The sequence below is a fragment of the Dermacentor albipictus genome, chromosome 8 (assembly GCF_038994185.2).
Source record: "Dermacentor albipictus isolate Rhodes 1998 colony chromosome 8, USDA_Dalb.pri_finalv2, whole genome shotgun sequence".
NCBI classification, from domain to species: domain Eukaryota; kingdom Metazoa; phylum Arthropoda; class Arachnida; order Ixodida; family Ixodidae; genus Dermacentor; species Dermacentor albipictus.
Window position 1 is genome coordinate 127,729,142 of NC_091828.1, and position 16,453 is coordinate 127,745,594.

The 16,453-nt window shown below is 50.5% G+C and overlaps 1 protein-coding gene across 6 annotated transcripts in view; it reads right to left on the reverse strand.

The window, feature by feature from the left end:
- MICAL-like (protein) overlaps window positions 1-16,453 on the reverse strand; it is an 80,950-nt gene that overhangs the window by 25,824 nt on the left and 38,673 nt on the right. For 4 of the 6 annotated variants that reach the window (XM_065452652.2, XM_065452654.2, XM_065452656.2 and 1 more), the window contains exons 2-3: window positions 11,801-12,135; window positions 11,358-11,458 (exon numbers count right to left, since the gene is read on the reverse strand). In XM_065452652.2, the coding sequence (XP_065308724.1) occupies window positions 11,358-11,458; window positions 11,801-12,134 (435 nt within the window). In that variant the 5' untranslated portion in view covers window position 12,135. Of the gene's footprint in view, window positions 1-11,357; window positions 11,459-11,800; window positions 12,167-16,453 lie in introns of all 6 variants that reach the window. The other 2 variants (XM_065452655.2, XM_065452658.2) reach the window with 1 other exon arrangement.

The window sequence follows — 16,453 nt, forward strand, 5'->3', positions numbered from 1 at the left end:
CCGATTTAGTCACAGCTCAATATCCATGGTTTTTTTTGCTTTCTTTGCCACTACTGGACATAATTGGCAAGAAGAATTGACGTCCGCAAATGTCGGCACCATAACTAAAGATAGTCAAACGAAATTTAGAATTAATACACACGATCTGCACATATGCGTTCATGTGGTATTAATATGACCTTCATATGCGGCGTACACATTTGTGTGCGCAATTTGTTTATGTCAGTTCTGCCCATCGGAAAAAAACAACAGAACTGATATTGCTCAGTAGGTAAACCCCTGCATACTCGATGTGGCTCCATTTCACTTCATCTGAATTGGATATGACACGAGAATATTTCCGAAGGGGCGTGTTTGATGGGACGGCCATGTTTGATGGGATGGTCAATGTGCTGCGTTCCATTAGCGATAGTGAAGGAACAGTCTTTTTTTTCTCTCCCTCGTAATACATGGAGCGAATGATTAACTTGTGATTAACTGATTAACGTTACTTGTGCTCGTAGTTTGAGCCTTTAATTCATCGTTTAATTAAAAAGCGCGGCATAGGACTGACTGTAAAAGTGAATGTTTACTTCCAATAGTCTGCAACGCCTTGGAATAAAATTACGTAACTTTGACGCACTGACTGACAGTCCACTATCAACCGCGACTAAAAGGGGACATAGGAAATGAAAGCGGTAGCTAGTGGAAGCCGAACCCACAACCTATGCATTAAGTGTGCGATGCTCTGCCAATTAAGTTACGGCGGTGGCTGTTGCCTGCTCCAAAGTTCACGTAATGTACATTGACGCCAGCAGCGGAAGGATTTTCCTAATTTGCTGCCATCGTCGCGAGCGGCTAACACTCGCAAGGCTAGGCCTACTGCACAAAAACCCCAGTGGACAGGCGCCGCAGCTCAATTAGTAGAAAATCACTAAACACAATAACACCGTCAGGGGGTGCATAAAGGGTGTTTGGTTTGTCCCAGGGCTAACACCTCCAACCTTGAGGGGTGAAATCGTATCTGCGACGGGGATAATTGAATTTATTTTTGGGCGATATTTCGAGGCAAGTAAACATGGTACCTACGAGAGAAACACGAAAGTTGCACGAAATAAGCTTTAATAGCTGCCAGTGCAGAACTCTCGTGTCAGATATTTCGTTGCGCACCAGGTTGTCAGAACTTGTTCAGAGAAGAACAAATTGCAGAATACGTGCAGTCAGAATTCGTTAACTTTCACAATACGGCTTTTTCTCATCGCAGGCGCAGTTTGAAATCGCCATCGTGTGCAATATAGCGTTTCATGGCATTAAAAGCAAGGGTGTCAGACATGAGAGAAACCAGTACCTGCAAGGATGTAAGAATGGTCTAGACTGCATATATCGTGCAGAGGTGTGGGTTCGGTTCTCATCGGCAATGTTTTGACACTTTCATTTCTCTTACTAACTTTATATTCTAACTTTTTTTTAAAGGTAATTTCTCCTATGCTATCGTTGGTTTCATATATATGGTAGTCTCGTTCCGTTTTGCGTTACTCCTCATAGACGGACGGCATGCCTGCGTCATCTTTTCACGGAGGAGGGGGGGGGGGGGGGGCTTACATTTCGCATGTTCGCGCTGCCCTGGCCGACTTGAAACTGGCATTAGTTGTCCCTCTCCTTTCCAGTCTGCTCTTGGGATTCCACGCTTTCGCCAATACTCTCGGATTGGTAGGACACCGGCTGTTCGTCCGTGTCGTGCTACTCGTATCGTTGCAAGTCGTCAATATGCGGTTTGAACTCCTTTATTCCGTGTTTTCGTTATTAGCGTATAAGGCATGCGCAACATTATTTGGCACCGAAAAGGCTACGAAGCATTTTATTCGTTTGGTGTACTCACGACGAACTTGTATTTTGGGCGTTTTCTTTGTAGGCGTGCCTGATTTGTATCTTGGTTTTTTTTTTGTAGGCGTATCTTCAGCTGTCTTGTTCTCTGAAATATTCATATGTGCCGGTTTTTCAATCTTCTTGGGGTTCGATGATTTTAATTGTTTTCCTTCTGTGCGAGTTGACTAATTGCATAGGCCGTCCTTGTCCTTGTCCGCCTTTCTTGTTTCCGTGTTTTTATTCGCGCTAAGTGACTACTTCAAATATGGCCGTGTCTGGCTTCTTCCCCATGTTTATATCATGCTTTGGTGTGAGCGAACAGTGGCCAAGATTATGGCGTTTGAAGCCGTCCTTTCGTTGAAATATCGAACGACTTTAAACAGCCAAGATCAGCGAGTCACAGTCTGACTGGCACATTTGGAGGTGCCCTACAGATGAAGTGTTCTCTTTGGTACAGACTGCACACTCAACAGCCTTCTGTGGAACTGATTGTTTTTTTCTATGCATCGCAGATGACAGCCGTTTTGAGTTGAAGGATAGACGTCATCACGATTGAGAGTGAGCTGCCGTAGCACTCCGGCCCCGCATTCGGACCCTGAGAGCCCAGTCCCGCCGCCATTGAAAAAAAAAAAAGTCATCACCCACAAGACTGGAAGCCCTGGTGCCTTCTTCGCTTGCGACAGAATCACAAGAAGTGCAGCACGAGGTATTTCTTACCGACGCCGCATCGTGATGCTGACGCTAAGCTGACCACCGTCCAGAAGAGGAATGTACGCGGTCATTCTCGGGAGTGGAAAGTGGATCAGAGCACTGAAGACAGCAGAGATCGAATTACCAGACCACTTGTTGACATTATCCCCTTGTTGACAAAGTTTTTCTTGCCTCCGTGAAGAGATTGCCGCACCAGGCAATTCGATCTACTTTTCCGCTCAATAACTCGTCGGTGCACAACTTTTTTTAACAAGTGGGTCATTCGAGGGCAGCGCCTCGCTGACACGACCGCGTGCTCAAGACTTGGCGTTCGAAAATGTTCTCGCTCATTCTTTTGCTATAACGCAGTCACAAAGGAGAGAATTGTCCGTGAAGTGCCGAAGGCCGCCCCGTGTGCCCTCTGGTCGCAAATTCCAACGCATTTTCGAAGGCATATCTATCCGTCTATCGCCCGGAACGTCACTTGAAGCCCCTCACCGATATGTCGCCGATTGCATCCTGTTACGAACTTGCACCGCTGCACCACGATAACGGCTTTGTGGTCCCGTAGCGCTCGTCACCCGTTTCGTGACAGAGCGTTGGTAGCGAAGACTCCGAGCCTGGCGTCGATGAGAAATACAAAAGGGACTTTATACATTATATACAGGTTATCATACAGGACATGAACGGGTCGGCACTGGGGCCGAGTGCTCACAACAAACGCGACTGTTCTCGCACGACGACGTCCGGCGAAAACGCGTTTCACATCTCACCCCAGTCGGGAGCGATACTCTCTCCCGGTGGGGTCGGCAGATCCTGTTTTCGAGCGGCGTGTCTCTGCTTTTATAATCCCCGAGGCCCATTGTCACTCAACCGGCCCAATACAAAGTCAGCACACGACGGTCGTCCGAGGGGTCCAACCAGCGACCGCGCTGGCCACCCGGTTCAAAGTTCGCGCGCGCGGTGACCTCCAGGCAAGGGAGGTGCGGCGCCGGGCCGTCGGGCACACGCGGACACGTCAAAACACGCTGCTCCGCCGAGGCTTCTCCCGCACGAAGGCGCAGCATCTTGACTTGTGAAGGGAGAATTATGGCGCTCGCAGGATAGATTCTGCATCTTGCAGATTCGGGATCCGGGCTTGTGGTAATGGCACAACAGCATCCCCGCCCTCAGATAAGGCGCCGGGAAGACGAGCTGCCTCCACGTGGCTCGGATGCCAGGCGCGCACGTTCGTCAGGCTCGTCCAAGTTCACGTCCAGTGTCGGGACGCCAGGTAACCTCACGTGCCCAGGTCCGACTCGCCAGGACAGGAGCTCTGCTCACCACGTCGTCGCCAAGGCACCTTGACCAGCTCCGCTCGGGTCGTTCCTAAGACCTTGCTTCTCGCCACTGGTCCCGCTTGGTCGTTCTGCAGCTTGCAAAACCGACCGGCAAAAGGCAACACCCAACACGAACAAGTGCCCTCTGTCTCCCGTCAAACACCAGACAAGGCCATAATTCAAATCAACCTAACTACATTGTTTTCCCCTTTTTCTCCCGCTGCAACAAGAGGCAGGTGTACGATCTAGCACACAAGGCTTAAACAATCAGTTTTCAAATCATCAACATAACAAAATAGAAACAATCAATAATCAGCAATAATAATGACAAATAGAATGGTCCCCTTGAAATCGCTTTGGACCGAAAACATACTAATGAGGAAGCAAATGAGGTCATTCATTTTTGCCCCGATCTCCCTGTGAACAGGACAGGTCGTCGCGAAGTAAAAGAAGGTAAGCAACGAGCAGGAACGAGTAGGCCACTGAAAGAAGCGAGGCCTAGAATGCACGACTTAGAGCATCAGCGTTCGCGTTCAACCTTCCCTTCTTATAACGGACAACGAGGCTGTGCTGCTGTAGGGTCATGCTCCATCTCAGCAAACGGCCGCTTTTAGAGGACATGCTACTTAACCAAGTTAGAGGGCAATGGTCTGTTTCCACAACAAACTTAGAACCGGAGACATAACAAGCCAGCTTCTGAACGGCCCACACAACGCAGGCGCACTCTTTCTCAGAGGTGCTGTAGGCCTCTTCTCTACAACTTAGTTTGCGACTTAAATACAAAATTGGTCGTTCATGACCACTAGCATCTTCCTGGCATAGTACCGCTCCCATGCCGCGATCACTCGCGTCGCATTGAATGACGAAACCTTTCGAAAAGTCTGGTGCCGTCAGAACGGGCTTATGGCTTAATGCTCGCTTCAGCATTTGGAACGCATTTTCTTTCTTTGAGTCCCACGTCACCTTGACGGGCTCCGACTTCCGAAGTGCGTCGGTTAGCGGGCTGGCAAGGTCAGAGTAGTCTCTCACATAGTGTTGGTAATATCCAGCTAAACCTAAAAAGGCCCGTATATCCGTCTTCGTGGTTGGCCGGGGATAGTTCAAAATAGCAGCTACTTTGATGTCGGACGGTCTACGCCGGCCGCGCCCCACCACCTGGCCCAAATAAGTCACTTCACCGCAACCTAGGTGACATTTAGCTGGTTTCACAGTAAGACCTGTCTCTTTCAACCGGCTCAACACGACTCGCAAGTGCTCCAGATGTGATTCCCAAGTGTCCGAAAATATGGCAACATCATCGAGGTACGGCAATGCGAACTCGCCTAAACCATGCAGCACTCTGTCCATCAGGCTAGAGAAACAATACGGCGCGTTTTTGAGGCCGAAGCTCAACATGAGTGGCCGGAATGTTCCAAGCGGGGAAACGAAGGCGGCATAGCGGCTAGCCCGTTCCGTAAGGGGTACTTGCCAATAGCCTCTCACGAGATCCAGGGTAGAGATATAATTTGCCTTCGACACTGTCTCTACCCTTTCTTCCAGGTTCGGTATAGGATATGTCTGATCTCGGGTTATCGCGTTCAGACGCCGATAATCGACACATGGCCTCGGATCTTTTCCTGGAGCCTGGACTAGTATCAAGGGCGACGTGTAGTCGCTCTCACTTGGTACTATAACCCCCAAGTCACGCATGCGCTGAATCTCCTCAGCCATGATTTTTTTCTGCACGGGCGAACACCGGTACGGTTTACTGCGGATCGGTTGATCAGAGGTTAACTCGATGTCATGCTCTAGGACCGTCGTTCTTCCGGGACGGCTCGAAAAAACCTCCCTAAACTCTGAAACGATTCCCTTTAAATCCTCCTTTTGGGCGGCACTTAGACGCGCTTCCAACGTCAGCTGTTCCACCATTAGCTCTATACCACATCCCTTCATATCAGCCGTCGTCAGGATTTCGGCCCCTTCCTCATCGTCAGCATTTATCGTCATGCTTATAATCGCGCGACGCTGAATGTAGGGTTTCATCAAGTTACTGTGGTAAATTTTGTTGGGCCGTTTCCCTAATTTAACTTCGTAGTTGGTATCGGAAAGCTTAGTTACAACCTTTGCGGGCCCCTCCCAATGAACCTCGAGCTTGTTTTTTTTCGACGGTCGCAGCAACATCACTTGGCTACCTTCTTCGAAGGTGCGTTTTTTTGCTGACTTGTCGTAGTATTCCTTTGACAAGGTTTTCGCCGCCTTCATGTGGCTCTCTACAAGATCTTTGGTTTTCCCGAGCCTCTGGAGGAGGTCGAGGACGTACGAGACTACATTTGGGTCGTCGTCACTGCCTTCCCAAGACTCTCGCAGCATGCGCAACGGAGTTCTTAGGCTCCGGCCATATACAAGCTCCGCGGGGCTAAAGCCGGTGCTCTCATGGGGAGCCGATCTCAAGGCGAACATAGCGGCGGGAATGCAGGCCTCCCAGTCACAGTGACGCTCAAAGCACAGGGCTCTCAATATTCGCTTCAGCACCGAGTGCATCCGCTCTACTGGGTTAGATTGCGGGTGATAGATGGAACTGTGCACTACTTTAATGCCGCATCTTTCCAAAAAAGTAGAAGTTAGGCAGCTGGTAAAGACGCTGCCATTGTCGCACTGAATCTCGGAAGGGAACCCGACGCGTGCGAACATTGAGAGCAGAGCGTCCACGACCTGGGAGGAATTTAGCTCCTTAAGAGGTACTGCCTCGGGGAACTTGGTCGCGACACACAGGGCGGTCAGAACATACCTACAACCGTTCGTTGATTCTGGCAGAGGGCCTACAATATCGATTACTAGTCGCCGAAAAGGTTCGGATATGACTGGCACCAACTTCATCGGTGCCTTCCACTTGTCAGTGGATTTGCCGATTCTCTGGCAGGTGTCGCAAGAGCGCACGAATTGTTCGACATCCTTCCAACAATACGGCCAATAAAACTCCTGAGCCATTCTAGCCTTGGTCTTTTTCAAGCCAAGATGCCCTGCCCACGCATTTTCGTGCGCGAGTTCCAGTAACTGTCGGCGATATTTCCGAGGAATCAGAAGCTGTTCATATTTGCGACCCTGCTTATCTGTGTAGCGGCGGTACAATAAGCCAGATTCCTCGTAAAATGAAACCCTCTTTTTTTTCACTCCCAGTTTGACGCTCTTCATCAGATCGGCTATTGAACAATCTTCCTTTTGCTCGCGAATCAGAGTTTCTCTTTCAACTGCAGCCAGCTCCTGCCAGCTGGCGGAAACCGGAGCGAGTAGGGATCCTGCGTCGCCTAACTGCGGCGTCGTGTCCTTATCGCGGCTAGCACGGGACGCGTCACTCCCAGTCACTTCCAGGACACACTCGACCAGGCCAGCCTCCGAGCTCTGCCTCTCCGGTGCCTGCTCGCCACTCAAGTTACCCTGATCAGTCCGTGTGCCGCACCGCTGTTCGCTCACCGACTCAAAGTCAAGTTCCCTTGACAGCTGGCGCGCTTTGGATCGCGTGAGGGCCATGTACGCCACGTCGGCAAAGAATGATTTGCCCTGATCCTTCAGCAGCTGCTCCGAGCTATTTGAGAAGAGGTAGGGAAAGTGCTCCGGGAGGGCGGCAGACACAGCGGCTTCTGTGTTAAGTTTCCCAAACTCTCCTTCAATGGTAACCGTTGCGATCGGTAAACAGACACTCTCCTCCTCGGCCACTTGCCGTATCCAAGCGCACTCTCCCGTAAAATCACTCGAGGAGACGAAAGACGGGTGGACAACGTCCATAGTTGCTGCAGAGTCTCGAAGTGCTCGGCACTTCTTGCCGTTTACCTTAATTTCCCGCATATATGGCTCCAATAGTCGTATGTTTTTGTTAGTTTCCCGTATTGTCGCAAAAGCAATTTTCTCTGGGCAGCTCGCTGCGATGTGCCCTTGCTTTTTGCAATTGTAGCAAGTTAACGGCTTCCGTTTTTCAAAAGAACGCATCGTATCGTTTCGCTGCTTGGGACCATCGTTAGCATTCTGAGATGCATTATGTCCTTCCCTTACAGTTTCTTTGGTAAGAGACTCATCTTTCCGAAACTCGCGACGCGTGATTTGCTTCCGTTCGTCGGACTTCCCGGAAAACCCATCTCTTCTATCAGCTTTTTCTACGCGCACTGCCTTGCTGTGCAAGCTGCGGCGGGTGTAATACTCTTCCGCTAACTCTGCTGCCTTGTTTAGCTTAACCTCCTTTAGCCTATCTTGCAGCCAGAGCCGGACATCCTCATCAATGCAACGGTAGAACTGCTCCAACGCGATGCATTCGACAATTTTGTCGCGGTCGTCGTAAACCTCTTCGCCCTTCAGCCATTCCACCAGGTCGGCTTTTAGACGAAACGCGAAGTCAACATTCGACTCCTTACCCTTTTTTGCATACCGGAACCTCTGCCGGAAAGCTTCGGGCGACAATTTGTACTTCCGCAGTAGCGCTTCCTTCACATCACTGTAGCTCTCAAACGCCTCTTTCGATAAGCAAGTTATTACGTCTGATGCCTCCCCAGGAAGCAAGGCTAACAGATTCTGTGCCCAAAGGGATCGCTCAATGCTATTCCGTTCGCACACATGCTCAAATTTCACGAGGTATTTGGCCATATCCTCTCCGACGACAAAGGGTGGTAGTTGATCGCGTATTCTTGGAACATTAGAAGTGAGACTAGGCGCCAGCGAGTTATTTCGGGTCTCCAACTCTTTCATTTTAAGCTCATGCTCACGTCGCTGCCTCTCCTCTTCGCGACGTTCCTGTTCTCTCCTTTCCTGCTCGCAACGTTCCTTCTCCTCCCTTTCCCGACGTTCATTGATACCCGCCAAGGCCTCTGCGGCTTCCTCAGCCGTTACGTCCCCAGTCCTCATGACCTCAAGGATCGCATTCTTTCTTTTGGTTGAGCCCAACTCAATGCCCAACTCCTCACAAATTTCGAGAAGTTCCTTCACCTTGTACTTCTCCATCGTTCACACTGTCCTCCTGCTGTTTACCCTTTTTGAATATACCTGCCGTACGCTACTATAACACTACTAGTAAGACATATGCAAGTATTTCACACTTTGCCCTGTTTTACCCCCTCAGCATCCCCTGGTTTTCAAAACACTCTTACTAGGCTTGAAACACCCAAGGTTATCACAATGCAACACCAAATCCTTCCTTAAGCTACTATACCCTGTGTCAAAGAAAGTCTGGTGTTTGAGGTAAACTTCAGGCACTCACCGCGCCGAGGTAGCTGATGCCGGTCAATCCCGTAGCTGCCATCCAGTGTTACGAACTTGCACCGCTGCACCACGATAACGGCTTTGTGGTCCCGTAGCGCTCGTCACCCGTTTCGTGACAGAGCGTTGGTAGCGAAGACTCCGAGCCTGGCGTCGATGAGAAATACAAAAGGGACTTTATACATTATATACAGGTTATCATACAGGACATGAACGGGTCGGCACTGGGGCCGAGTGCTCACAACAAACGCGACTGTTCTCGCACGACGACGTCCGGCGAAAACGCGTTTCACATCTCACCCCAGTCGGGAGCGATACTCTCTCCCGGTGGGGTCGGCAGATCCTGTTTTCGAGCGGCGTGTCTCTGCTTTTATAATCCCCGAGGCCCATTGTCACTCAACCGGCCCAATACAAAGTCAGCACACGACGGTCGTCCGAGGGGTCCAACCAGCGACCGCGCTGGCCACCCGGTTCAAAGTTCGCGCGCGCGGTGACCTCCAGGCAAGGGAGGTGCGGCGCCGGGCCGTCGGGCACACGCGGACACGTCAAAACACGCTGCTCCGCCGAGGCTTCTCCCGCACGAAGGCGCAGCATCTTGACTTGTGAAGGGAGAATTATGGCGCTCGCAGGATAGATTCTGCATCTTGCAGATTCGGGATCCGGGCTTGTGGTAATGGCACAACAATCCTCTCTTCGGCCCCGACCGGTCTCTGCCCATGGCCGCGGAGCTAATAGCGATTCTCAGATTAGATCCAGACACATGCAGTTGTAGACAGATTGCAACTTCAAAAATGGCGTATAATCTGCGCTTCCAAACGGTCCGCTTTGTATACCGTTACCGGCGCGTTCAAGTCAGACTCCTTACTCCAAAGGCCTTTGCGGCCAAGTTAAACTCGGTTCACTAATGCGCTTCGCCACTGTGCTGCCCGCGTGTTTGATTTCCACGGATGTTTCCTCCGCGAAAATGGTTGGCTCTGTAGTAGTAAACATCACTGTATGTAAATATTCCTACCAATTTGTGGGTATGTTTGTAAAAAGCTACGACATACGTGATAGGCAGGCGTTCTGTATCTTTAAATAACTGTTTACGCTCGTGGATTTCCGCACGCAAGTGCCATGCAGGGACTCAGGCTCAGCTTTGGGCCTTTCCGGGACGGGAATTCAGTTTCCTACAGATACGGTGCGCGTGGTTGGTATATGACGAAAGCACACTGGCGTGCGCTTGCTGTCGGACGCTGCGCGCGAGAGTGAAAGTGCGCACGAAGGCAGAGGAGGCGCTGCACTGCAGAACGGGGGCCCCGCGCTAGTGTTGTGGGATTTCGTGAGCTCAGGCGGCCAACTGATGAAATAGACACGCTATGGAATAAGCTCAACAACCCCTTGACGGCGAGGAACGTTAAGATGGTGCACTACCGTCAACACCTGAAGGGGTATTGTGCAAGTGTCCACCTCGTGGACATGTCCGTTTCGTCTGCTGCTGAAGTTCTGATTGACTAAGCTGGGGTAAGCGGCAGAAGGAGACAGGCGCGCCAAGCCAATTAGCACTTCAGCAGCAGACGGGACATGTATAGGTTCACGGAGGCACGGAGGCATATCGTATCAGCGCTACATCTTGGGCACTGCGCAGTGGTGAGCACCAACTCCGACCTCTGTTATGATAAGCATGTATTTTTGACAATGTGGGTTTTCGCTGTTATCGTGTCTTATTTCGGTGTGCAATGTGCGTGTGCGCGTGCACGCTGGCATTTTCTTTGCAAAGGAACGCATTCTGCTGTGAACAAACATAGTTGCACGCGGCGCTCCTTCCCCGTCACGTCGATTTATTTTGATGCACGAAGACACAAAGTACACGAACAAAGCCCCGCCAGCAACACAGACGGGAGGACGGCAGCGCCCATCTGCAAGAGAGTCGCTTACCGCCATATCCGGTGTTCTCCGTTTCCTCTGCGACCCCCCTTGCACAACAACGGAACGAAGAAGCACATAAGCGGGATCGATGAACAGCCGTTTTTTTTTTTTTATTGCCTTTGCACTGTACACAAAGAACACTTGAGCAACAACAGTCCTGTTGTGAAACGGCATGACAAGAAGGGCCACACGACACGTGTGTACAGGACGACACTGACTCGAAAGCTTTGGTATACCATTTTGCGGAAGACGGCGCAGCTTGGCGGGCCCCCGCGGAAAAGAGCCCTGTGCTCCGGGTGGGAGGAGGAAATGGAGATCACGATGCTCGACGGGCTATAAAGCTAATGAGGGACCGGCGTCCAGGAGGCGTCATACCTTGGTCGGGGGCCCGATGCTCAGCGGCGGCGGTGGAGACGAGGACGCGGGCCTCTTGAGCGCAGACGCGGCTGTCGCCGCTCTTCGTCGGGAGCCGATGCCTGCGGAGGGAAAGTGAACGAGACAGGGAACATTACGCGTGGGCCGCCGTTTCGTTTATTTATTACTGCCTAAAAACAATATATTACGCCTTGCGACGACAACCTCTCGGCGCCGTTCAATTCATCCACAATTTCTCTGCAGTGGCTTAACCATCCACAAAATTGTCCCGGACTGCTCCAGCGACGCTGCAATCCAGCGTTCATCGGCTGAAAGCTGCGCCTCGGGCAGTTTGGGAAGCAGTCCCAGAACTGCCCGACGCGCAGCCCCCGGGCAGTCCGCGGGACGACGATTCGAAGGGACTACTACCCGGCGAATATTGACAGTCTGCTGCAGCGACTCACTGCCTTCGAAGTACTGGTAGAACTGGGACACGTAGGTGGCCACGCTGAGCCGGTCCGGTTCGCGGTGGGCCAGCATGTCCTCGGCGTCCAGTAATGCCGGGATGCCCAGCTGGGACTCGGCGACGCTGAAGGCGAGCCGGTTGTTGGCCAGCACGTCGCCCTTGCGCAGCGAGTCGAACTCGATCAGGTCGGGCCGGAAGTGGTGGATGAGCGCGCAGAAGGCGAGCCCGTCGCGCCACGACGAGCTCATGTCCACCACGTGGACGTCGCGGTAGCCCTCGGTCACCCGCCGGCACCACAGCTCGAGCGCCTTCAGCCCGCGACGCTCGCCCATGCTGCAGCAGCACAAGTTGCGGACCACCACCGCTGTAGCGGGCGCCATTTCGGCAGGCAATGTACATTGCGTAAATTGAGAGATAATCGAGCCTAGGGGTAATTTGTAATGCGACAGCATTTGTTTGGCTACCTCTAAGGCGACCAATTCGTCGTGTCACAAACAATAAACGAAGGAGCAACGGAGGAAAAAAAAGTGGACAGTGTCAAGGTTGGCGTCTCATTGACGCCACGGTAAATTCCAGATGCAGGCGAAAGGACATGAGGGAAAAAAGGAGTTGATTTCCAAGGAGAAAGGAAACGCACAGTGCGTTTGGCTGCAAAAAACGACGAAAGCCAAGCGGACACAGCGTCACGCTCTGCTCAATCGGCTAGGCAGCGGAGCCATGCAGGGCAAGCTTCCGTCGCTGCCTATAAGAGCGTTGTGGGCACAAACTTTACAGCGGGCTTGCATGTGCAGCCGTGTGCGTATCTGAGCGGAACGCATACTCTTCCATCCGAGGAGCTTCGGCGAAACACTAATCGCTTTCAGTGATTCGTCCTTCGTGCGAAACTGGCCCCCTCCCCCTCCATCTTTCTTTTTAACGACGCTGAGAGGGACATTCGACGACCAATACATTTAAGGTGTTAGCTTTGTTCCGAAGGTCCAATCCTTAATTTAACGGACAGTTGCTTGGTCTCTGAAAGCGAACGCTAAGAGACGGGGGCGCATACATATAGCAAATCGGCCTCTCTCTCTCTCTCTCACACTCACACACTCACACACACACACACACACACACACACACACACAAACACGCGCGCGCGTAACGTACTACTCCTACAAATGTACCGATGGCAGGCTCCGTTCATTGCTAAATTTCGCAAAGGAACAACAAACGGCATCAGGAACAGCAAACGGCATCTAAGTAGCCGCCCTGCAACAGATACGCTCCTTCAAGCGCGGAATAGCTTCACTCAAGCGCAGCTTTCTTCGCCTTCTTCGACGGGCTTTGGCGAGTTCGCTCTTTCGCTTTTTCGCACAGCCAAGTGGGCCGATTCCGGAGACCGTGTAACAAGTAAACTGGGCCGACCCCGGAGATGGTGTAACGAAAACTGGGCCGATCTCGGAGACCGTGAAATCCACAGTAGCGCGTCTCACAATGGTGGAAGGCACTGCGCGTCTCGCGCCACTCTCTTCAAGAAGCTGACGCAGACTTTGAAAATCGTTACCTATCGTTTCTACTTGAATTTTTACTCCACGCAAGCTCCACGCAAATGCGAGCGTATACGCTCGCATTTGGTCGAACATTAGCAGACGCCAAAATTTCCTCGATGGATTTAGCTACAATGCCGTGCGAATATAAGCGGCGTGCCGCCATGTAACTTACGCTGCTATCGCGTATTCGAGCCATTTTTGCCAAATTTCGGTAGGTGCAATTTCACTACCATCGATGTAAAGTTCGTTTATTTCTAAACGATCAACTCGCTGCTAAACGAAATGAAGTTTCAGTTTCACCAGAATTTTCCGAAACTGACAAATTTCCTGAAAATTCCAAGTTTCTCCTGACAATATACACCATGTACAGACAATCAACATTGTCTTCTACCCTCTGGTGATTAGCGATCGGATTTGCTTTAACTTGCACTACGCCGACCACACAAGCTTGGCAAGTTATACGCCGTTGAAGCGCTGCCAGAATCACTCACATTTGTCAAGAGAGGAGTAGGGTAGCCCTGCAACGGCCTATACAGTCTTAAGTCTATAACGACTCGACCTGCAACAAACGAGGACGCCTCTCTTCTAAGACTTCAGACATATAAAGAACATCCCGATGCCTCGTTCGACGGGTTTCGAGTGCGATGACTCGAATGGTAGGAGCAGCAGCTGCTGCTGCTTTTTAGCCTTCGGCCAAGTAAACGGGTAACAGGTCTGGGTGTTCCCGGAGTATGCTTGACAGGTAAAATAAAGGTGATTCGGGCTAGATTGAGAAAGAGAGCGCTCCCTGTACAGGCGCAAGTCGCTTGTTCGGGACAGCCCGCGCGCAGAATACACTGGGTATTTCAGCAGACACTCAACGTTTTTTAAACGTTGCCTATGGCAGATAGCACAATTATAGTTCATGGGCTGGTCTACTCGAAGAGGCGGGCATTACTTGCACAAAAAATTGAAACGCATAATCAACGAATTACCAAAAAAAATCGATAATTAACTTTTAAACTAATGACCTTATGGCCCATAGTGCAATTTACAAATTCTAGCCGTGGATTACGCAAGGCGCATCCACTTGGAACGAGTTCTCAGGATGACAACCGCTTCGAGATATTACAAGTTCTCAGTATGACATCAGCTTCGAGATAGCAATTCCCTAACTTTGCGGAGAAATTCGTTGGCGTTCCGGTTAATTCCTTAACGAAACGTCGTTTTATGCATTCAAGCACAAAAGTAACTGGAACGCCAATGCATTTCTCCGCAAAATTCGCTAATTAATATCTCGAAACTGGTGTCATACTGAGAATTCGTTCCAGGTGGATCCGCCTTGCGAACTCCACCGCTAGATTTCGTAAATTGCAATATGGGCAATAAGGTAATTAGTTAAAAAGTTAATTAGCGATGTTTTGTTAATTTGCCGATTATACATTTCATTTTTTTTTGTGCAAGTAGTGTACGCCGCATCAAGCAGACCTCCTCATGAAAGCTAATTGTGCTGTCTGCCACAGGCAACATTTACGAATTTTTGAAGGTGTTCGCTGAAACAACCTGTATATCTCTACAGTGTCCAAACGCTATTCCAAAAAGAAAAACAAAGGAGGCAACTTGTTTGCATTTACTTCTGGAATGGAGAACACGTTCGTACGAAAAAAAATGCTATTTGAGTAACAAATTAAACGTTCTTATCTTTCCCGTAAACTTCTTGTCATTCACAGATTACCGGAGCCGTCGATGAAGGTAACAAAGTGACAACTTGCGGCACTTTTTCCAATAACAATGCGTTTGCAAATTTGCCAAGTGTGTTCTCGTCGAAGGAAAATCATAAAAGGGCTGCACGTTAAAAAATATGTCACTACTAACACTTTGCACCAGCAGCCATTGCATCATTATATTTGTGTGATATCTGATGAAGCTTTGCCTGAAAGGATACCGCTGGCAGTACTACCTCTCCTGCAAACTAGTTTCACGCAAACGCTAATACGTTTACAAACTAGCTTACTATATTAAACTATTAATTAATAATCAGTAATTGGTTTGCTGATCTATCCCCCACTGAAACTTCGCTTCGGCGTGTCAACGCCGATTCGAGTTTTCCGTTAAGCATCACGTCGTTTATGTCAGCATTTTGAGGCTTGTAAGGCGTGTAAAAAGTGATACGTCGGGCGTAGTGGGAACAAACATATACGCTGATGTGTCAAGTCAATTAACGCGCAGATTACATACAGTGCCGGCGGTGTCCACAGCTCTGGTTCGGATCCCTCGGCGTCGTTCAGCGTTTTACAATACTCTTATCATTCACACCGAAAACCCCGGAAGCTGTACGACTGCGACGGCAAAAATAGCGACGGCGGGTTCCCCTGTAACGGCAGACTGGTGGCACAACGAATGCCTTCCGCATACACGCAGGAGGAGGAGACCGTTGAACATAATGCGCCCCAATTAGCCACTTCATGCGCGTGCGCGCGTGCGTGTGCTGGCCGATGGCCACAGGCATAATACGACTTATTCGAAAGGAAACTTTGCAAGAACCAAGCAGCTCTTGTGTTGGTGGGAGCTCAAGAGTACCTCCAAAGCCCCGTAATTATCGAGGCTTCGATGAACGTTGGTGAAGCGGGTGGTGTTTTTCACGGAGAGCGTCCGCAATGCTGTTCGACGTTTTTATCCGTGACGACTCCACGCAGCATCGGCCAAGGAATACTTGGCAGGCAACGTTCGCGGCGAGGGCAGGAACGCCGAGCGCTTCGCTGACGGAAGCACGACAATCACGTACACGATCATCGATTACGCAAGAACTCATCGAGGGCTTTTTAGGGGAACGTCTCCTTCCAGCAGAAGACCGCGCCCGTCTAAACCACGCCCTACAATCCTGGAAATTCGGAATCGCGCATCGAGAGATTCCTGGTGGAGAAATTTCGATGTTGCAGGCGTTTTGAAGTCGTCCGCTGGGTCCTTTTAAAAAAAGTTTCTGGCGATCAATCAATTTTTGGCCTCGTCGCTGTAAGGCACAGCATTTCTGCCTGCCACTTTGCACTGCATGCATAGGAGACTCTTATAATCAACCGTTGAAAGCATCCATAAATTAAATTGAGCGCAGGCGGTAGCGCGTTGGTAGTTCATAGCGTTCGTCG